Raw genomic sequence first — 23,075 nt, 5'->3', positions numbered from 1 at the left:
GTAAGGAAGGTCTCCCCTCTTTTTTCAGAGTACGTTGTAGCCATTTTTTTGCTTTTGCCTACTGTTGCTTTTTGTCATGACTTTATTCTCCCCTCAGCATTTCAGATGGAAGATCAGTAGTTGGTCAGTGTGTCTCTTAGTTACACTAGTGAAAGCTCTGTTGATAGTGGTGTTAGTCATTAACCTAAGTTTCTGTGCACCCCAGTTTTCCTTAGTTCTTACCATAACTATTGGTCACCTAGCTGGCTTAAATGTAGTAATTTTAAAATGAAATGGACTTAAAATGACTGGGCTGTGGTGAACTGTCTTGTATGGTAAGCAGAAAATAGGCTAGAAAATACTATGGTAAAAAAAGGCATGAAAAATCTTTCATCTTCAGAATATTTCACTGATTTTTCCTAAACTTAAGTGGGTTTTCAGTTAATTTTAAAGTAAAATCTGAAATATGGGATTGAGAGGTTTGGTTTTGAGTATCCATGTTTATACTGTAAAGGTGTTTGTTCTCATTAGGTACAATGAAGCAAATCTTCCATATAATTGCATTAGTGATACGTGACATTAAAGCTTAATTGGCTTATTTTAAATATCTTACACATCAATTTCCTTCAGATTGTGAAAATTGAAAAGGTCATGAGTGCAGTTTAATATTCCAGGGTGAGAGATTTCAATTTTAGTACAATTTGTAGAGATTTAATTAGGAAACATGACTAAAAGAAAAAGGATGTTGAATGCAAATTAGGCTGTTCATTAGAGTATAGAAGCTGAAACATCTTGAAGTATTGTGGAAATTTGATTGCAGATTCAGTAAGAACCTTGATTGATTTTTTAAGTTATTTTTATTTTTTAAAGTAGAAGTTACTGTAATTGTTCTTCAGGGTGTAGACTTGCTCTAATCGTCCTAGGCACTCTAAATGTGCTTCCTTTTTCATGGAGTTCTCTTCTAATCAATATTTTTGTTTTGCAGGAGATTGATGAAGCCTGCAAGAGGATAAAACGTGAAATTGATGATTTAGGTCCTGAAGTTGGTGACATAAAAATCATTCCGTTGTATTCCACCCTTCCTCCTCAGCAACAGCAAAGGATATTTGAACCTCCCCCACCAAAAAAACAAAATGGAGCAATAGGAAGAAAGGTAAATACTAAGCTGTGTTAGTATTCTGTTCTATAAGCAGCTACTCACAGTTGCATGGGCAATGAAATACGACTTTCAGCTCCTTTAAATATATTTGGACAGCAACAAGTACAAGGGTTTCTTTAATGAAGTCTTAAAAATGCAGTATTTTATCACATTAGAATTTTTAGATAACTTGAAATTTGTTTCTCAGTACAAATCAAAGTTCTCTCCTCCATCTTACAGGCCCAGGATGTTGTGGTAAGTTTGACTTGACTGAATGGAAGTGGCATTCATTTAAGTTGCTTATGAGACTCTAGTGGTTTAGTTCAAAATATCTATTACTTATTTTGCTTCTGTGAGATAAGAATTAGATATGATTTATGTGGAGGGATGGGATTTTTTACATAAGTAATTATTTTGAGTAATGGTTTTTTTGCCTTTTCTATTTTTTAAAAAATTTTATTTGAGACAAAATGGGCTGTCTCTTCAGGGTAGGTTATCAGGCAGGTTTTACCTGTTTTTTCAGGTTTGTGAGAAGGAGCAAGTTAGAGCAAGTATGTTGAAGTTCATGGTTCGTATTTTTGTAGGAATAAAGGAATTGAGGTTCTTTCATTAGGCAAAATTGATTGAGAAACTGAAAAACTTGAAATGGCACAGTGAATGTTCCTCATAAAATTAGTATGTCAGTGCTTACAGTAATCCATAGCAGAAGCTATGTGTTTTATTAAAAAGGAGTGATGTTAGAGCTTTTTAAAGCTAAACTACTGCTATACAAAACTGACAGGCACAAAACTAAGATTTTGAAAGTCAAAGCTGAATCATACTATGTGCTCTAGGCAGGGTTTGTTCCTTGATTATTTGTTGTTTTTGTGCAGTATGATGCATGTAGAATAATAGCGACAACTTTCTAGTGTTCTGGAAGAGTAAATCACTTACTAAATCTAGTGAAATTACCTTCCTTTTCCTCTGGAAGTTGGTTGCAGAAAGCATTCAGTTTGAAATTGTTAAACTAATGCTGCAACAAGATTGTATTTGCAAATGACTTACATGACTGAAATTGCTTTTAAGTAATAAACAACTGAGAGCTGTGTATTTCATTAAATTTTCACTATGTTTAAAACTGTGCCCTTCAAAATTTTTGGTTTTCTGCATAAGAGCATAACAAGTGCAGAGCATAGTTTTTGTTATGTTGAAATGACAGAGCCAGTACCAGTCTCTGAGAGGAAGACACTCTTGGTGTAGCAGCTGTTTACTACAAGAAAAGTTGTTACGCCCAAAAGATGCCAACTGTAGTCAAAAGCAGGCACAGCATGTAGGCAGCACTCAGACCTATGAAATTACTTTTATCTGCTTTGGCTGAAATGTTCTGGCTTCCATGTTTTAGTTTTTATATCCATAACAAATCTTAACTATGAGTGAAAGTGCATCTGTGTTGTACGTTTTTTAAATGTTGGTTTAGTTTCAGTTAGTCTAGTGATCAAGGTATGTAAAGTAAAGCCATGTGATGCTGTGCCTGTCTATTCAAGGAAATGTCTGTTTTCATCCAGTCCCTCGTGGGATTGAACCTAGATTTTAGAACTGCTGAGGAGGGAGCTAGTACGTGATCTGCATCCTTTCAAAGGCTCTAATGGTCATACAAGTGTAAGTGAAGTGCTTGCAGTATCTGAACAAAGTATCTTCGGAGCTTTAACTTTGTGAAATGGGAGATGCTGGAAGTAGTGTGGCATTTTGCTGTAGTAGGAATGGTAACAGCTAGTAGTGATGCAGCTTTAACAACATAGCACTTTTTTTGTCGTCTTTGTGCTAAGAAAGCTGCTGTTATTGTGAGAAGGCTTGAGATTACAGATAAATACTCTGATTAACTAGTAAGAATTTTTTTTTAATTGAGGAAGATGAAGATGACTTAACGTTTCTATTCTTGTCTCTTATCCCTTTCATCTTATCCCTTCTTTTCAAACTGTGTTCCAGTTTCTGTTTCGGCAGTCTTAAGCATTGCTAGTTAATACTTAATGCAATATAAATATATTTTTAGATGGTGGATACTATGTGTATTTTAATATTCAAACCAACATTTTAAAATTAATCTCAGGAACTGCAGAACTACAGCTAAGGCTAATTATAATTCATTATTTTATATAGTGTAGTGCTGATATCAATTGTTTGATGTCCAAGTAACATTGTACTTTGATTCAGACTTGAAAAATATTATAACCTCTTCAACCTTTTTAAAAATTTCTTCTGTTTTTACAGTCATTAATGACCATTTTTTAAGCAATGTGACAGTTACAAACAGTGTCTGTATGTGCAACAGAATCCACTGTGTAAATAACTTTTTCCTTTCTACCTGAGGAAAGTTCTGTATAAATTAAGTCAATTCAGGTGCAAATTAAATTGTTTTACCACTGTGGACTAAGCATAATAATGGTATTGATTTCCTGGTATTGAAGTGTCCTAATAGAAATCAGTGGTTAAAAGCAGGATAAAAACCTTTTGTCTGCTCTGTAATTAGTATTTGAAGAATCTGGGTGTGGATGGTTCTGTACCTTAGCTGAAACAGAAAAACACAAAACTTTTTGAATAAGGTATGCTCTATAACAGCAACCTGAATGTGGGTTAACTAGGCTTTTAATGTGAGAGTGTGAGTTTAATTTGTATATTTAATGCCTTACAAAATTTTAATGAAAATGTATTGAGATTTTGCACTGACTGGAACTGGTATTTGTGGCTGTTATGTCTTGACTAATTCGTGCAGCTTACCTGTGAATGACGTGTACAGAATTTTCTGTTTGAGGAATTTTAAGTAGCACATCATTTTAGGGAGAAACACCATAATTCCAAATTAATTGTCAGTGTTTTTTCTACCAAAGTACTGCTTTCAATATATTGTAGTATTTGGGCAAGTTTAGACCTTAAGAAGAGACAAGCTGAGTGTGTAAGTAGCTGACTGGCGGAGTGATCAGCCAGCAGGAAGGGAAATCGTCAGTCACTGGCCTCATTGTAGTTCTGAACCAGTTGTTAGGGAGTCTCTCCAGTTCTGATTGATAAACTGAAAGCAGTGATGATGGAATGCTCTGAAATTAAGAAGTGAAGGGTAAGCACTTCTGATGAAGTGCTGAACAGGTTTTGGGTCTGTTCTGAGATAGATGATGCAACTTGCTAATAACGTGATTCATTGTGGTCACTGTTGGGATGAGAGCTAATGGTATCCATAGCCTGTTACACTGCATCTCTGGACATAAAAATTTAAATGGTGGCAAATCAAGCCTCGGAATTCTGATAGTCACGTTTGCTTTAATTTTTGCATGTGACTTAACCTTCTGAAAGGCTAAGAATGTAACATTAAAGATATGTAAAGGTGTTTGAATATCTGGTGATAGAAAAAGACAAAGTGGGAATTAAATACATACTGGTCAGGATTTTAGCTGGAATGTGTTGGTAACAGCTTTATTTCAAACCAAATAAAAGAAAATACTGTGCTGGTAATGTATATAACTTTTCATTTAATATTATTTAACCAGTTTGCCCTGTTCAGGCTTTCAAACAAGGGTAAAAAGCTAGAATTAATAGATGATGTTAAAGGTATCCAGTATAACTTGTCATTTTGTACCAGAGATGTGAGAAAAAATTTTGAATAATGGTTTCATAAGTTAAATTTTTGCTCTTTTTTTTCTTAATTACATTTGTTTTGTTGTTAATAGACCCATAGGGGAGCAAAAAACAGTGGATGAAAATTACTTTCTTTTCACTGGAAGTTCCTCTGGTTGATTTCAGATCATCCTGTGAAAATGTTGGAGTGTTGCTCTGGTAGCTATTGATTAAGTGATGGAAAGTTTGCTGAAAGTTATTTGTGCAGAGACAAAGTTTTGGAGCACTTCATCTTCAGGATGAAGTAGTTTCATTTAGTTGTTTGAGGTTTTGTTTTCTTTCCTCTTTTACAGGTTGTTGTGTCCACTAACATTGCTGAGACATCATTAACAATAGATGGTGTAGTGTTTGTGATTGATCCTGGCTTTGCAAAACAGAAGGTAAGTAGTATTTTTTTCCTCTTTACAGTAGGAAAGTTGATGGAATCTGGTTTGCTCAGGCAACTGTTCCCTTTGCAAACACTGATAGGTCTTTTTCCAGTTGAAATCTTGAACTGGGTTGGTTTAGATTTGTTTTGTTTTTAACTTAAGATTTTTACAGTTTGCACTTAGTCCACAAACTTTAGATAGAATAATTTTATTTTTAAAAATTTTATTTTTAAATGTGAGAATTTTGAGTTAGACTTGGAATGTAGTTTTTCTAGATACTCTAGGAAGGGTAGTTTTGTACTGCGTGTCTATGCTTGAGGATGCTCAAGCAAAACAAAGAAATGATATGAAAGTAAGTAAAAGTGGTTCTAGAAGCCTCCTCTTCTTATAAGTCACTGTAGAAAACTTCAGCACTAAAATGAGAAGAAAGAAATTATATCTGCTGTTTCATGTCAGTATTTACCATGTACTGTTGCAGCCCTGAAGATTGTAATCAAGCTCGTATTGTGGTTCTTGGAACATCATAGGATGTTCAGTGGAACTGAAGTAGCTTTCCTACAGTCAACCCAGTAACTAAATAAAATAAAATATGAATCTCATTATCTACGTTCAGTTTTTTCATTAAATGTAGCTTTCTTTATTACTCGGTTTCTTAGTATTTTCCTTTAGTAATGGTACAAATTTTCAGTCTTTTTAACTTTTGCAAAATGAGACAGACATTCGGCAGAATGTGAGTACAGCCAGTGTGTTTTCTTACACTAGTTTCAATCGCCATTAAGGCTGAACTTTTTTCACAAATAGTTCTCATTGCAGAAGGTATTCTTCCAGTATAAGAACTAAGGTTTCTGTACATATTTTATACTGAGTCATACCAGAAAGGTCTTAAAACCGAAAATGTCTTCAGCTGAAACTACTATTTGACTACTGCCCTTTTTTTCAGTATATTCTTTTCCATGAGCCCTAATGAGTTGGCAGGGCTGCTGTTCAGGTATGACTGCAGTGGGAGTTTTACAGAAAATACCAGCAGGAATTTTGTACTGTGACAATCTGCATGTACCCTTGAAATACAGTTTTCTTCTGTCAGCAGCCTGATCTTTACAGTTGTGTAAAACCTTAATGTTAGAGTTTTCTGATCTCTAGAATATGATTATTCAACCTCATAGTTATATCAAAACAACATTTTTATGGGATTTTTTGAGCATCATGACTGTTTAGCACTCTGTAGAACAAATTGGACACATTCCTTTTGCTATCTAAAAATATATTTAAGAACAGGGAGCCTGGCAGGAGTTGCTGTTAACAAATGAATAAAAAATGCTGTTCTCTAGGCAGTTGTATTTGAAGCTCTCCAGATTTTGTAGCCAGGTTTTTTTTCTTTTCAGATACATACAACTTGGGATTTCCTAGTCAGAAGCTGTGTTTAAAAATAAGTTTAAAGCACTTTGGATTGTTGTCTTATCCATGAACATTGTTTATTCTTTTACCTTCTGTCCTGCTCTGCCTCCACTTTGAAATAGGTGTACAATCCTCGTATCAGAGTGGAGTCTCTGTTGGTGACTGCGATCAGTAAAGCGTCTGCCCAGCAGCGAGCTGGCCGTGCTGGTCGTACTCGACCAGGCAAGTGCTTCAGGCTTTATACAGAGAAGGCCTACAAAACTGAAATGCAGGTAAGATTGGGGTTCTTACATTGTGTTTATAAGAATGTCTGATTCAGGTCATTGAGTGCTGTGCTATTAAACAAAATGAGAATTTGAATGCTTCTGTAGTATAAAGTGTCTTGAAGAAATGTTACAAATTCTCTTTTTTTTTTTTTTTCCCCCTTATCCCCCCCCAGGACAACACATACCCTGAAATTTTGAGGTCTAACTTAGGATCTGTAGTATTACAGCTCAAGAAGCTTGGTATAGATGATTTGGTGCACTTTGATTTTATGGATCCTCCAGGTACCTTTTTCCATCTTTCCAATCTTTATTTTTGTGACTACTTTATATAATGACAACATAGAATAAATTATTTTATTGCTTTTTTCTGGTTTTTTATTGTAATCTGTAAGGAATGTCTTGTTTGTCCTGAAATTTAGTGCTCTGTATCATATTCAAGCAAGCTGTTTCTTTCTGTGTAAGAGCTTTTAGTGGAAGCAAGGAATCTACTGAATGCCCCTTGCCTTCAGAGAATAAGAGAAAATTCTTGGCATTAGGAAGTCTTTTTATTTGAGGTTTTTTTATGTATCACCTTGATTACACATTCTAGTTGTGCAATCAGTTAACAGCTGTTGGTAAATAAAAAGGGCTGGTGTTTTTAAAGCTGAATACGTAGTTTGGCTCAAACTATAGTTTATGTGCATCTTTCTTCTAAGTGTTAAATGTTCATACATGCTTCAGAAATAACTTACATTGTTAGTTAAAAATGTAAATCAGCCAAATATAAATGTTAGTTGTTTTTTCCCCTAAAATAAAAATCTGACATAGTCTGTAAGTTTTTAAATAGTTCTACAGAACAATTAAATTCTTTGTTCTGTGCAACATCTATGGTAGCTTAGCAGAAAGACTTTTGGATTTCCTTTTATTTTTCTTTGTGGGTTAGTACTGACTCTGTGTGAGGAATGCAAGATAAAGAGAATATTCTTACTGGCTTTCTGAAAGACTGTAGGTATCTAGAGTTGACATGGCTGAGATTTTAGGACTATTGGTCTATTTAGTATGGACAAGGGAAAAAGTATCTGCAGGGAGAAGTGATACTACTGGTACTGAATATTTCACAATGCTACTGCTGTCTGAATTTTGAAAAGCAGTAATCTTCAAATATTCAAAGCTTGTGACTAAGTTTAAAGCTTTTCTAAGTAAGTGTTCCCTCCCTCCTGCCCCATTCATTCACGCTTGGGTGTGTATTACTGGACTTGGTAACAGTTTGGCATTTGGATGCTAGGGAATGGAGAACAGAAAAAAAAAAGATACCTAATAACAGTCTGTGCTTCCTTGGTTTTTGCTGATTCAGAGCAGTTTGGTTAATGTTCAAGTTTACATATTTTTTTCTTTCAGCTCCTGAAACCCTGATGAGAGCCTTAGAGCTTTTGAATTATCTGGCTGCTTTAAATGATGATGGAGACTTGACTGAGTTGGGATCCATGATGGCTGAATTTCCATTGGATCCACAGCTGGCTAAGATGGTTATTGCAAGCTGTGACTACAACTGTTCTAATGAGGTCCTATCTATTACTGCCATGTTGTCAGGTAATAGCAGGAAAAGAGAAAAAAAAAAAGCAGATCTTCAGTTTGGGGAAAATTTAATTTTTCCAAATCAGAAAAATAACGTAAATATATTTCTAATAAAATTAGAATTGTTTTTTAAAACTTCATATATGGGTTCAGTCATTATGGATTTATGTAGAGACCTTGAAGCTAGTGAGTAGTAATGTTAAAAACTAGTGCATAAAATTATCTAAGAATTTGCTCCTAACATCAGTTAAAAGTATGTAAGTTTGAATTGTTGGGGGTGGGGAATCAGGCCAGCGGAACAGAGATTTCTGTTTAGGTTCATAGTCAGGCCCAGAAATGTCATCTCAGCCACTGGTTTTTGAGGCAGTGAGATCTGTTTTGTGTTGTGCATTCTTCTGCACTTTGATAAATCACAGTCTTCTCAAAGGGATCAGAGTATAATTTATATTAAATCATAATCTTGTATGTGATACATTTTTCAGTCAGTAAATGGCAAAACTGGAGAACAGTTAGTACTTTCAAAGGGAAAAAAGAAACTTGGAAGGAAGACGTATCTTTAAAAGAATTAACTTAGGTGTGCAGCTGTATTCCACTGCTGTTAAATGAGTAGCTCTGTGTCAGAGCAGAGCTGCTTGCTGAGAGAACTTAATGAGAGGAAAATGTCACCAAGCAAACCTTGTATTTAATTTCCCCATTGTGTGTAGAAGTGACTTTGGTTTATAACTAGAGGTCATAGGACAAGCAGCAGGTTTTACTCTATTATGAAAATGGGGGTGTTCTTACTCTTAAGTACTCTTTTGTCTTTGGGATGTGGTATTTTATCAGCCTCTCCACAGTGCAGGTGTATTGCTGACATGCTTAACTTGGTTGGCTCGAGGAAAAAAAAAGTTTTCACTAAGTGTAAAATTTGTTGCTTCAGTTTAGTCTTACAGTATATTTGTATGAAAGTCTTTAAGAACAAGTTAAAATGTTATGATTGTTCAGACTCAGAGCAGATGGGCAGGGCAGAATCATAATATTTTTCTTTAATTAAATGGTAGGCTTAATTGCGGAGGTGGTGGTAGGTTGGTGCCTGTCTTTCTCTTCTCTTCTGCCTTCTCTTCCCAGTATCTACTATAGATCAAGTCAGTTTAGTATTTTTGTCTGTGGCCTTCAACTGATTTGCCTTACTCTTATTCCAATTTACCTTTTCCCAGGCCATGATAACCTTCTTTGTTTTAAGCCACGATTAACATTATGATAAATAAGTTTTGGGGGAAAAATAAAAAGCGGATTGAAGCTGGTTAGTGTATGGGTCATAACTAAAACACTACTCTTAAAAAAACCATAGTCCTGGTCTTTGTGAGGGCTGTTTCCCAAAGTAAGCACTTCTTTTAAACCAGCAGCATAATAGTATGTTTTGGTGCATTAAGTGCACACAAAGATTGTCAGGCTCTTGATAGCAATCCATGTTTTAAGTTTGGACTGAATGCGAAACTAGATGACAGAAAAGAGTAAAAATAGCATTAAATAAATGAGCAGATTAAATGATTATACTTCATTTTATAAAAGCCATGGTGTCATGCTGTGGTATGGAAAGTACTATTACTTTTTCAAAACACTGAGTTAAGCCAGTGATAGAATAATCTGGATTTTGCTTTTATTAGTATGAGTTAGAAATGAAAATACACTTGATATTATCTCCTTTTTCAAATGCAGGACCCATTATAGAGGGTGTTTATTTCACACCTGCATTTCCATTTTCTTTAATGCATTGGTCTTTGTTGATTTGTTACCATGATTCACTGCTGCAGTGTGATTTTTTTTTTTTTTTTTTTTTTTTCTTCTCAAGTTCCATCTGGTATACAGCTCACAATATCTAGTGCTTTGTGACTTTTATGCAAATTTAGGAGTAAAATAAAGTCAAACGACGTAACACTGCACAAAAAGCCCTTGTTTGATAGGGATATGTCATATGCAAAGAGGTATTCTCATGTGATTGTGGGGCTTCAGTTAATGAGAAAACTAATGTAGTCCCAAGCAACTGGAAAAAGATAAAGGATTTTTAGTATTTAATCATTAATTTTATTGAAATTTAACCTCTTAAAAATTACACCTACTTACAACCAAACTGATTTATTTTCTGGTGTAGATCTCTATAAGGTAAATCACAGATGGGTAAGGTTGGAAGAAATCACAGTGGGTGACCTGGTCCAACCTCCCTGCTCCAGCAGATCCAGCTCCAGATCTCTTATAACTACTTTCAAGATCTTGTGGATTGATATCAATCTTACAACTTACTAGAATGTTGGCAGATCATGAATTAAGTTGGCTGCAATACTATTTATGGTCTTTGCTAGTTTGTATCTGGAAAAGAAATGGTAGAACATGATTTTTGGATGGAAGTCAGATGAGTGAGATGTATGTAAGAGAATATAATGATAGAGAAAGCTCATTATGTTGCATTTTTTATATATATTTTTTATTTGAAGTAGTGCCAAAGGACAGTTTAACCTTCCACCACTACCGCTGCCATCACAGCCTTTAGACTTATTAATACTAGTTCATTCACATGTTTCTGTATACCAGTGCTAATAGCAATACCATGTGGGAAGAGACTTGACTGGTGTGTTCTTGTCTAGTAACAGACTTGTGATAAACCTCAAGTTGGTTTAGGCTGTGCTAGTATACTACAGTTTCAGAACTATCTACTTTGTCTGTAGGGACTTTCTGAAAAAGCAAATTTGCAATTAAAGAGTTTCATTTAGGTACTAGCTCCTGGTAGAGCTATCAGCACTGGGTTTGAACTAAGATCTGTTTAGCCTTCCAGTCTGTGTAGGTAACCTTGATGGCCTTCAGACTAGAGATTTTGATGCCTACATATACTATTAAAATAATCAGGTACTCTGTAGCTTTGAAACCCTCTTGTCTTACAGATGTGGTTAGGTGTTGATGTACCAAATCAAGGTAGTAAACAGTCCAAGATGCAGTTGGAGGCCATCCTGCCCTGCCCTATGCTCTGTGAACTGACCTAGCTAGGCCTTGTTCCTCTATCTGTGAATGCGTGACTCATCGATATGGGCGTTTGTGTTGGGCCCATACCAACCTTGTTTAGTCCCACAGTGTTTTGTTCGCCCCACGGAAGCAAAGAAAGCAGCAGATGAAGCCAAGATGAGGTTTGCCCACATAGATGGAGATCATTTGACGTTGCTGAATGTCTACCATGCTTTCAAGCAAAGTAAGTCTGTGTCTGTTTTAGTAAAATTATTTGTTATGCTTTGTGCTGCCAACTTCGGTTTCTGGGTTCCAAGGACAGTTGAAAGGCTTGGGTTTTGTTATTTAGGTGTTACTTTCCTTTGGGGGTCAAACAAAACAAAAAAACTACCCAAGCAATCTTGCAATAAACTGATGAGCATGCAAATAAGCCAGGCTTTTAAATCAATGCTGGGTAACCTTGGACAGAAGGAAGCAAGTGTTCCTGTAATTAAGAAATATTGGAAGTTTATCTGACATTAATTATAAAAAAATCTGCATAATTGCTTAGTGATTTTTCAGGGAGAGCCGTGCAGAAAAAACTGTGAATTTGGAGAAGGATATGTTCCTAGAACAAAAACCTTTTTAATTCTAACTTCTTAATGTAGTTAGGAATTCTATAATAAGGCTTTGGAATAGATTAAGAGGCAAGTGGATGATGCATCAACAAGAAGTAACGTAGAACTGTGTAATACATATGTTTCCATTATGTAACTTCAGTGGATGGAATTTAGAGAAAATATATGATCCTTTTCAGCATAGCTGAAATATATTTTAGCAGTTTAAAGAAGATAAGAATGAACAGGTGAAGCTAGGAGTTCTCTTGAAAAATGAGAAAGTGGCCCACTTTTTTTAACAGTGACTTATATTGGTGGCAAATAAAAAGATTGCTATAAACTGCCAGCTGTGTAAACTTAGATGCTCCAGTTACATTTTTCCTGTAAGCAAACGAAAAACCAGTCTCTTTACCCTAAGTAAGAAGAAATGCAACTTAGTGCCCCTTTCTGTTGTATGTTTGATTTAGAAATTTTGTATTGAAACCTTGTAACACTACCATTATGTGACGATCCAAAGTAAGGGCCTAAGTGCGAACAAATGTATTCAGCTTGTTTAAAACAATAGCTGAGAAATTGCTGTGAAACGTCTCTGAATTGAAGACATGTGTTGCTTGTTTTTTTGCCTGTTAGCTTTTTCGTTAATGGGATCCAGGATGTCTTGCAGACATTTTGTGCATATTTCTGGAAGCCATTGATTTAATACTCAGGTTTCTGAGGGATGGAATTTTTTCAGGAATCATCTTGTGAAATTGTGAATTGACTTCTGGGATCAGAAGACAAAATGCTACTACTGTTTTTATCTAGAACAGTATAAAACATCTATGGGTTATCTACAATGCATAGTTCGGTTGACTCAGAAAATAGTATGTTGTGGTACTGTACAGTAGAATCATAACTGTCCAACAGCTTCATTCATACTTCTTTTAAAATATGTTCTGTAAGGTAAAGCGCAGAAAGAATTTGGACTTATCTTGACTTCCATAACCTTCATTTGTTTCAATGCAAATTAAGAAAAGTCTCTTCTTTCCAAGAGTTACCTCAAGTTTTAATTCTTGTTAAGGCTGGCTTTGTTGGATTATTAAGCAGACAAAGATTAGAAGAGCATTACTTGAAAAGTAAGACAATTGCTAGGGAGAACTGGGTTTCTTGATGTGAAACATGCAGGTATTTATCCTGACAGAATGGCTGAGGCTTGCTGTTTCAACAGATTTCTTCTCAGAGCTATCAGCAGTAGGAACAGTAAGAGTACAGAGTTCTGTTACAGTCGCTGTGTTTTACCAGTCGCATTTACTTAAACTGCTGTGAGGTGTGTCACACTTAGACTGTATAGCTCTTAGCTGTTACTTGAGTGCTTAACGTAAGTAGGGTTTAATTTCTCAAATACAGCATAGTTATGTACAGTTGTCTTTTGTGTTCATTGCATGCTGCAGTTAAAGATTGTACAGTGTTCCTTACATCATGTTATGTCTTCAGGTTTGGAAGATGGTTTTTCTAGTTGCAGGATGGGATTTTTGAAATGCCCAAAATTTAGTGGTGTGATATTTCAGCAAAACAGTGATTGTGTTCATGTTATGTTGGTGAGGGGAAAACCCCCTGCTTTTCTTCTGTCCTGATCACATGCTTCTTGAATAGAAAAGTTTTGGCACGTTACCTAGCGCAACAAATCAACTGAATAAACCAAGAGCTGTTATCATTGATAAAGGTTTATGGATATTTTTTTCTGGTTCATCTGACTGATGAATTGGTTAGTTGCTGTTTTATTTACTTGTTCTAATTTTGATTCATGTTTTCTAATGTTGCAGATCATGAGTCGGTTCAGTGGTGTTATGACAACTTCATTAACTACAGGTCCCTGATGTCTGCAGACAATGTACGCCAACAGCTGTCACGAATCATGGATAGATTTAATTTGCCCCGTAGAAGCACAGATTTTACCAGCCGAGACTATTACATCAACATAAGAAAGGCATTAGTTACTGGGTATTTCATGCAGGTATGTGTGTATTCTCATAGGGAACTTAGTTCAGTGTTTGTGTGGCTCATAATGTTAGTATGGTTGTTATAATCTGCTAAAGCTTAATAAATGTTACTTAAATCATACATATCTAACTATATTGCCACCTAGTCTTTGTCAGGTTGCGAGGTGATGACTCAAGTAGCATGTTCTTTAGTCAAATGGAAAAGAAATTGTAGGCAATCTTACTTGTGTATCAAAATCTCGATTCTGGCATGACCATTCAGGAAGTAACTACATAAAACATATCAAGGTAACTGCAGAATATGTAGATCTAAAATTATTTGTAATCTGATACCAAAGGGGAAGTATAGTGGTATATAAATATGAAAACCACATGATCTTTACAGAAAGAGAGTATTTTCTTCTGTGTATTTTTCCATATTTATATTTCACTTTCCAATTACATGAGTCAGACACTGGAGCAGTTCTGTAATCTGTAATATGCTGTCACCTGCACGCTTTGCATTTCAGGTTAAGCATGGCCCAAGCTAGAATGCAGGCTGCTTGGGCTTTTGTTTGTTATTTTTTTGTTTGGCTTTGGTTTGTTTTTTGGGTTTTTTTCCCTTAGTCCCATCATGCTGTGTTTTTTGTCTTCAATATTCATCGTTAGGACTGCTAGTGTCTCTTTGCTGGCTCTTGCAGGTACAGAACGTGAATTGTCATCCTCACTGACTCTGGACTGTTGTGATAACACTTTTCTTAGCAAAAATGCATTTTGACACATCTCTGCTAGAGCCTAATACCTCGCTTCTGGAGAGCACAGTTTTATCTTTAAGAGGCTGACCAGTGCCCATGGCATTTCCTGATGTTTCCTTGCGCTGTGCTCTCATGGTGTTTGAACACAAACACTTGCCAGTTGGTCAGCACTGTGCAGGTGAGGATGGTACAGGCCTGACAAGTGCTGCACTTACACACCTGAACTGGGGCACAGACTTGGGCACCCTGTAAATTGCCCCTGCCAAGTGCTGTCTCCAGGGCTCAGCCAGACAGTCTGCATCAGAAACATGCTTCCTGGGTTTTCAGAATACAGAAATACTAATGTCAGCAACTGCATGTCACTGTAATGCAAAAGGGAGATTATGGCTGTTGGCTGGTTTTAAATATTAAAATGGTTCTAAAGCCTTGCTTGCTGTAACCTTTCAGACAAGCAGGCTGTAACTGTGTTCAGTCCTTGAATTTGGGACATGTTTTCTGCATATTTCTAGGCGAACGCTTCAGAACGCATTCTCACCTACACCTTTAATGCTGTAAATGTTCTGAAAGACAAAGAACAGTTCAGCATTTCATTTTGGGCCCCAGGCAGGTCTGAGTGCCACAGCTGCACTTTGTTTGGCACCATACCCCATGCCTTCTTTCACTTAATTGGACCTGTGGGGAGGTCATGTACTTGGAAGTTGGTGTGCTGTCAGTTTGTTTCATGTTACTTGGAGTGAAACTTCCCCTAATTGGTGTTTTCGTATTAGAAGACACTTATTCCCATGGATGGGGAGCTGCACCAGTGTTGGTGCAAGTAGATTTTTTGGTCTGTGTGTTTTAGGAGTTAAAGATCTGACTTAGTAATTTTGCCCTGAATAGAGTAGTAAGTAGGCTTATGCAGATGAAAATTAAAGCCTGTCCAGAAGTCTCCTTGGGCTTCCATGGTCAATAGGTTGTTTACCACCTCCCTCACCCAAAATGCCTAATCGAATTTTTGGGGTGTATCAAGAGATAGCTATAGCAGACCTTTAGAAACTATTTGGAGTGGAAGCCATTTTAGTGGTTACTCTTCTGCTTTAAAGTGTTTCAGTCCATTTTAGTTTGTTTCTTCAACTCTTTAAACCTCCATGATAGTGTGATACCTATTTGACCTTGACTCTGAACCTTCTGTGATGAATTCCACATTGCTTTAAGTAACCTTCAATAGAAAAAATTTAAATACTCAGATGTTATTTACCAGCAGCTGAAGTACTTAAAATTGTAGTCTGTATACACATTACAACCTCACCGAGCCAATATTCAGGTTGTAGCATTTGGGGGCTCTTGTTCAGAAAACCTTAGTAATGAAATGCATACATCATCCTTTGTTCTCTTAGTACAGAACATGTGTGGAATTCCAAGTGTGGGCACTTGCAAAATGTGTGCATGTACTGTAGATAGTTTCTGCATGTAAAGGTCTGTGGACAACACATGGCAGAAGTTGATTCTTCAAACTTTCTAAATGTAAAAACGCAGTGTGAAGTGGAGAAAGCAGTAGCAGCCATTGTCCTGGAACAGTTTTCATTTGCTGCATTGTTTTATACTTCGGTAGCTACCTACTGTCCTAAAACCAGTCATAAAATTTCACTACAGAATTTTCTGTACTAATCAAGACCTCCGGTTTATGTCAGACAGTATAGGCTTGTGGTAATACTGGTTATGTAATCAGTACTAAGTACTGTATGTTTACCTGCCTTCAGTTGTGTGTCAGAGACAGATAAATGTGGAATTTCTGCTGGTGATGAATCATCTCTTTACTCTTCATGTTTAAATGCAAATTTGAATTCCGTTAAATCTGCCATAGAAAAGCAAAGTGAATAGTAAAATAATTTAAAACTGTCAATAGTTCAGTGTATAGTATAGAACTTCTGGAAAGATAGATATTGACAAGAAGTTAAATGTCTTAAAAATTTTTTTGCTGTGTCTCAGATTTCTTCTAGTTTATATAATGCAAAACTTTTTAAAATAACTTTCTATAGTGCACATCAGAATATGCAAAGTATATGTAAAATACAGCAAGGGTGATGCTTGCAAAAAGAAGTACTGATTTCTCAATGTTTTTTTCTGGATTTAGGCTGTTGTAGAAAGGGAGAGGAATTGGCATATCAACTAGGTATAGCTTATTTCTCCTACTTCTGTTAAGTAAGCATGTTTTATAGAAACATCTAAATAGGATAAATACTGTAGCTTAGTGTTAGCAGGGGATAAAGTAAGTCACAAGAATAGGTAACTCCTTAATGGAGGCTTATCCCTGATATCCATTGAAAACTAAGCTTAGAAGTGTTAATAGTAGCTGAAGTAACTGTGGTAAAGACTGAGCAAAAAACAGTTATACTACAGAAAGTAAGCTAAGGAAACAAAATAGAATTGGAAAAAGCAAGCAAATGACAATATCTTTAGGATGGGTCATCTTCCTCTTAGTGATTTTGTTTTTTACCAGTTGTCAAAAGCAGCCTAGGTTTTTATCACTGTATTTTCAGTCTAGTATTGAAGACAGAACAAGAACTGATAGTTGAAAATTTAAATCATAATTTAAAGGTGGAAGCAAGTCCTGTGGTGTTTTCAACAAAGAATGGGTTGGGTTGGAAGGGACCACAGTTGGATCGTTTGATCCAATCTCTCTGCTCAGAGTCATCCTAGAGCACATGGCACAGGATTGTGTTCAGCCAGTTTGGAGTATATCCAGTGAGGGAAACCACAAACTCTGTGGGCAGTCTCTTGCAGTGCTCTGTCACCGTACAGTCAAGAAGTTCTTCCTCATGTTCAGATGGGACTTCAGTCAGTTTCTGTCTGTTGCTTCTTGTCCTATTGCTTGGCACCATGGAAAAGAACCTGGCTCTATCCTCCTGCCACCCTCTCTTCAGATACTGATAGGCACTGATGAGGTCCCTCTTCTCAAGGCTGAACAGGCCCAGCTCCCTCAACCTTTCCTCATAACAGAGGTGCTCCAGTCCCTTCATCATCTTTACAGCCCTTCTATGCACCTGCTCCAGGAGCTCCATGTCTGTATTGTACTGAGGAGCCCAGATCTGGACACTCCAGATGGACCTCACTAGGGCTGAGCAGAGGAGCAGGATCACCTCCCTCAACCTGCCAGCAATGCTCTTCCTAATGCACCCGAGGATACCATTGGCCCTCTTGGCCAGAAAGGTATTAAGATCAAGCTTGGAATCTTTCTTGGGAGATATGACTTAGTCAAACACAAGCTATATATATCATGGTCATTACGAAGGATAAACTTAAATGACCAGTACAGGAAGTTAGATGTCAGATGTTTTGTGTTGTAATTAAAATCTCATTCCTGGTGCTACTCAGTCTTTGGTGCTTATTTCTTGTATGGAATTATGTATATTTTGAAGTCTTCCCATAATCAGTCTCCTACAATAATAGAATGGTAATAAAATAAACCTATGACATGAAGGTGATCACTGGTGCATTTAATAGTATTCATTTTGCTCTTCGAGAATGCAGAAGAATGGTGTAAAACTTCTTAATAGCTTCAGAAGTACTCTTGTGTGTGCTGCAGGCAGAAATTTTGGAAATCCAGGCAACTGCCAGGGTGCCTTTGGTGCATGCTAACATTCTTTTGTCAGAAAGAACAAGGAACAATCACTTCTCTGAACTGTCTGTCAAGACTAGCATGCCACAATGTGTAGCCTTAAATCTAAAATGGCTGGATATTGTGATACTATTCCTGCTTTTGACCTTCCAAGTGCATTTGGATTTAGTGTTAATGTTTGACTGAAGACCCCTGATTTTGCCCTTTAGGTTCAATGATGTGATAGCTAATAAATAAGCACAAGCATACTTAAAATTTTAGAGGAGGGTGTGTAATTCTTGATAAAATTGTGATTAGAACTTGAAGTAAAACATTTTCCTCTGGTGGTACGTGCCACTGTTTCCATGTGGGTTTGTCATGTTCATAAAAGCATTATAATTGTCTCTAAAGCATCAGCCAGATGGGCTTTCTGGGGCTGCAGAGTAATCTGTAGCAGAGATATATGGGCTGGCTTGGCACTTGACTATTCTTTTAGAGTCATGTCCAGATAGCCTAAATCTTTGGTGATCTTGGGGTTCAGGTATGTTTTGTAGTATCTTGCTTGCTACCACTACTCATCAAAAAATGAACCTATTTCCTAGACATACTTTGTATGATCCTGTGGTTTCTGTGGAAGCTTATGCTTTTTATACTCCGAAAAACATCACAGAATGGTTGAGGTGAAAGGGCCCTCTGGAGGATACCTGGTCCAACCACCCCTGTATTTACAGGCATTGGTATTATGCATGCCAGGGTTTCAGAGGAGTGATATAAACTACCTCCCATTTGTCCTTGTTTGCTCCCTTATGTCAACCTTGGTGCTTGCCTGAGCCCATTCTGAATTCTTTCAGCTCAGTGACCTGGCAGGCCACTTAGAGAGTGGAAGCAAGAATGGGCTCAGTCAGCTGTGCTGGAATAGTGCAGACCAGGAGTGAGCAGGAAAATGCAGCAGCTGGCAGATCAGCATGGCTTGCTGTGGAGCCATAGCTTCACTGTGTATTTCCCCATAGAGTTGCTGTCACTGATCCTGAAATTCTTTACCAAGGTGTGTGCCAACAAGCACACTTTGTAGAAACATCTGAAGAGGATAAATACTGCAGCTCACTGTTAGCTCAGGATTGAAGCCAGTCACAATAGTATGTAAGCACCTAAAGGTGGCTTATCCCCGATATCAATAGTCTAAGGAAGCGTTTTCTTCATTATTGGGGTTATTTCAATTCTTGTCCTTCCCTGGAAATGAAGAGTTAACTGTACATTTCTGTAACATTTGTTTTTCTTTGAGTATGCTTCAGAATGACGCAAAGACAATAAGAAACAACTGTACCATTATAGATGACATGGAAAAGGACACTGTATTTGGGAAAGGTAGATTATTAGACTTTACTGTTTTAATAAGCATGGGTGAGACTGAGGTGCTAAAGGTAAACTGTATTGAATTTAACAGCACACTTGTCTAGAATGAATCCTAAATAATGCATTGTTCTGTCAATTTCTAGGAAGAGCTAGAACAGGTGAAACAGATACTTCTGTATGCATGTGGACTTTTGTTCCGAAAAATGAAACTGATTTTTAAACAAAACTTCTTTTGAAAAAAATTATAATCCCACAGCAAGGTGTGCTGTGTTTGTGCTAGGCCTGTGACAGATGAGTGTCTGGTCTAGTCTGGTTTGCACCTATACTGCTATTTAATTTTACAGGTGATGTATTGAGTTGAACAAAATTAAGCCTAAATCATTACAGGCAGTGTGCTGTTAATCTCTATGTAAAGGAACCTCTTTTGGCTTCCCAGAGTTGAAATAAAGTATAATCTCTAAAATCTTGAGTGACAAAATTTGCAAATTATTGAAGTACTTTGTTCTACTCTTAAAACGTGTTCTGGATATTACTTTCGTAATATATAAAAGAGAAGCACTTTCTAAGTAATTTCTTACTAGAGAGATACTCTGGCTTAAAATTTGATGTAGCTATTGCTTTAGAAGACCTGGGGTTTTAATCTATGAGGTGGAATTCACTCTTGACTAGGAAAGAAAAAAAAAGTGAAATATACCTAGGAATTTAAGAAAACAAGGAAGTACACAGTCTGTATTAAAGGAAAACAGCTAATAATGATCTTACTAAAAATGTGTCTTTTTGATGTCTTTCAGCCATTGTCCAACCTGTTCAATCTTTTCACTCTGTGTGTGTGTATATATATATATATCAGATGAGGTTATTTTCAATTACTGGTATCAAAGGGTTAATTGTAGTTACTTGTTCTGTTAGATTAGCTGTTTGTACAGAGGATATCATTCTAAGGATAACTGTCTGCTTTACCAAATCTTAATGAGCTAGGTATCGGAGCATCTTGGCAAGGCAGGCATTATTCCCTTTCATAGAGTGAGAAGCTTAGTCAGAGGGAGGTTAATTGATTTTCACCAAGGTCACAGCACAAGTGTATTGCTGAACCTACATTTTCCAGCTCTGAAGCTGGTGCTGTAGCAAGACCTGTCTCATAAAAGGATAACATTGTAGCTTACTGGTCCCACAGTGGCTACTGCAAATGAAATGCTTGAAGCAGATGTCTGTAGTAGACCACAGTTGGCTTTATGTGATGTTGCAGACCTGTCCAGTATATGTTCCCTTCCAGTACTTTGTGTTTGCATTGCTGCTGTTCTAATAATGATTATTCTCTTTGGGTGATAATTATTTTTTGTATGTTGCTTGAATTGTGTTTCAGAATATACACTTAACCACGGTGGTTAGCAAAAACATCTGGCATCTTGATTGTGTCTATAAAAAAACATGAATAGTTGAAGTGGTCAAGTAATGTGCCAAATTTAGATGAGGTTTGAAAGTTGGGATAGTATGTTTTGAATAGAACACTTAATCAGCTTGAAATGGCTTCATTTAAAAATTGGCTGTGTTAATGAAATAATGTCTTTTTATTTAGGTGGCACATTTGGAGCGAACAGGGCATTACTTAACAGTAAAAGATAACCAGGTGGTGCAGTTGCATCCCTCCACTGTTCTTGATCACAAACCAGAATGGGTGCTGTATAATGAGTTTGTCCTTACAACGAAGAATTACATCCGGACATGTACAGACATCAAGCCAGAATGGTAAGCCAGAGTCTTGCAACAGTCATGACCTACTGTAGAGTTCTTGGAGTTTTTTGTCCTTTTTTTAAGTTGAGGTAATTCTTTTCGCTTTCCCTGAAGCTAGTTTTACAAAAATGGTTTGAGGAATGTCAATGGTATGGACTTGAGATCTTGTAGATGACTAAAGATTTTCTTTGTGGATACTTGTGCCTGTTCGTGGGTTTTGCGTTTAGACCTCTGATGCCTGGACTCTGTATGCAGCTTGACTTAGAACAGCAGCTTCAAAAAGCCTGGAGGTGCTTGGAGTTGAGAGGTTTGGGGGTATGTCCTAGCACCCACTTGCATGCCTGAGTTAGGAAATGCCAGTACCTTGCTATCAGTGCTTCTGTTCTCAAGATCTGGGACTTCCTTTGTCTGATGTTTTCAGAAGGCTCTGAACAGCATTTCATGCTTTCTTAAAATTCTGAGGTGATAATAGTGGTACAACTCATGATATTAATTCATCAACAGAGTATTATCAAGGAAGTCAGAAGCCTGAATCTCTGCAGACAAGCAGAGTTCTGAAGCATCTTGCTTGTCTTTAAGGCTGTACTTTAACTGCCGGGTTGTACTAAGTTGTGGGGACATGGGAAGCTCTTCAGTTGGTGAAATTTTACTGTTGTGTAAGAGGAGTTTGGATTCATAAGCTGGAAAACACAGCATATATAATATTATATATATATAATCTGTAGTATCTTAATGTACAATGTGTTTGAATCCCGGCTTAGAAATCTTGTTTCAACAAACACTGTCTAGCGTAAAGCAGGATCCTATGGCCTTGGTTGGGTTTTTAAGTTTAAAATGGCTACGGCTGAACTGTACTCTGACGCAAAACACAGATGTTTGCATTGACTTCTGTGGCTGACGGACTCTGACATTAAGCGGTGGCTCTGGCTATGTGGGTTACCATGGCAGGTACTGAAGCAGCAGCAAGAGTCTGTAAGGGGCATATGGCCGAACAGGAGCCTCTCGTGAGACTTGTGTGTGTGCTTTTTGCTTTGGACTTAGACACTTGCTCAGGATGGCACCGCTATTTTAAATGCGTGAGCATGTGTGTAAACTTCAGTTAGTCTTAAAACTGCAGAATGAGCTGAAAATAATGGATAACCTTTGTTTCCTTCAGTTGTAGAATTTCTGTAAGGTGCATCTTAAAGTTTGATTATCAGTAACAAGCTTTTCCTTTTTTGACAGGCTGGTGAAAATTGCCCCTCAATATTATGACATGAGCAATTTTCCACAGTGTGAAGCAAAGAGACAGTTGGATCGCATCATTGCCAAACTTCAGTCCAAGGAATACTCACAGTACTGAATTTATGCTTTGAACTGAAGTTATTCAGAGGACAGCTTTAAGAGATGAAAGGATTCAAAGTTCAAGTTGTGCTCTTCACTTTGGTTCAATAATGGCCTTTATTTGAAAGCTTTTTAATTTTTCTTTACAGTAAATATTCCATTCTGATTTCATAAATTAAACATTTATGCCTCCCTTTTGTGTTGACACTGTAGCTCATACTGGAAAAGCTAATCAATGTTTTGCAGTTTATTGAAAGTAGTTCTATATATAACAATGTTATAAGCATTTCTTTAGAAATGGTTGAAAATGCTTCTAAAAATGTGATTATCGACCATGGTATGCATGATCGTTGTAATTGTTGACATTCCTTTTAGAAGTTGTGAAATGTTACAACTTGTGCTTCTGTAGACACAATCTTTGGCTTCAGTACAAGGGTACTGACTTCAATAAAGTCTATTTATACTAA

The 23,075-nt window shown here is 36.8% G+C and overlaps 1 protein-coding gene across 1 annotated transcript in view; it reads left to right on the top strand.

The window, feature by feature from the left end:
• The window catches only part of DHX15 (DEAH-box helicase 15), a 46,797-nt gene extending 23,722 nt beyond the window's left edge, over positions 1 to 23,075 (top strand). The window contains exons 6-14 of the mRNA XM_048302863.1: positions 965 to 1,132; positions 5,053 to 5,139; positions 6,645 to 6,794; positions 6,962 to 7,070; positions 8,166 to 8,357; positions 11,437 to 11,559; positions 13,714 to 13,904; positions 21,131 to 21,300; positions 22,510 to 23,075. Of these exons, the coding sequence (XP_048158820.1) occupies positions 965 to 1,132; positions 5,053 to 5,139; positions 6,645 to 6,794; positions 6,962 to 7,070; positions 8,166 to 8,357; positions 11,437 to 11,559; positions 13,714 to 13,904; positions 21,131 to 21,300; positions 22,510 to 22,627 (1,308 nt within the window). The 3' untranslated portion in view covers positions 22,628 to 23,075. The remainder of the gene's footprint in view (positions 1 to 964; positions 1,133 to 5,052; positions 5,140 to 6,644; positions 6,795 to 6,961; positions 7,071 to 8,165; positions 8,358 to 11,436; positions 11,560 to 13,713; positions 13,905 to 21,130; positions 21,301 to 22,509) is intronic.

Source organism: Corvus hawaiiensis, chromosome 5 (assembly GCF_020740725.1).
Source record: "Corvus hawaiiensis isolate bCorHaw1 chromosome 5, bCorHaw1.pri.cur, whole genome shotgun sequence".
NCBI classification, from domain to species: Eukaryota; Metazoa; Chordata; class Aves; order Passeriformes; family Corvidae; genus Corvus; species Corvus hawaiiensis.
This window is presented reverse-complemented; position numbering and strand designations above follow the sequence as displayed.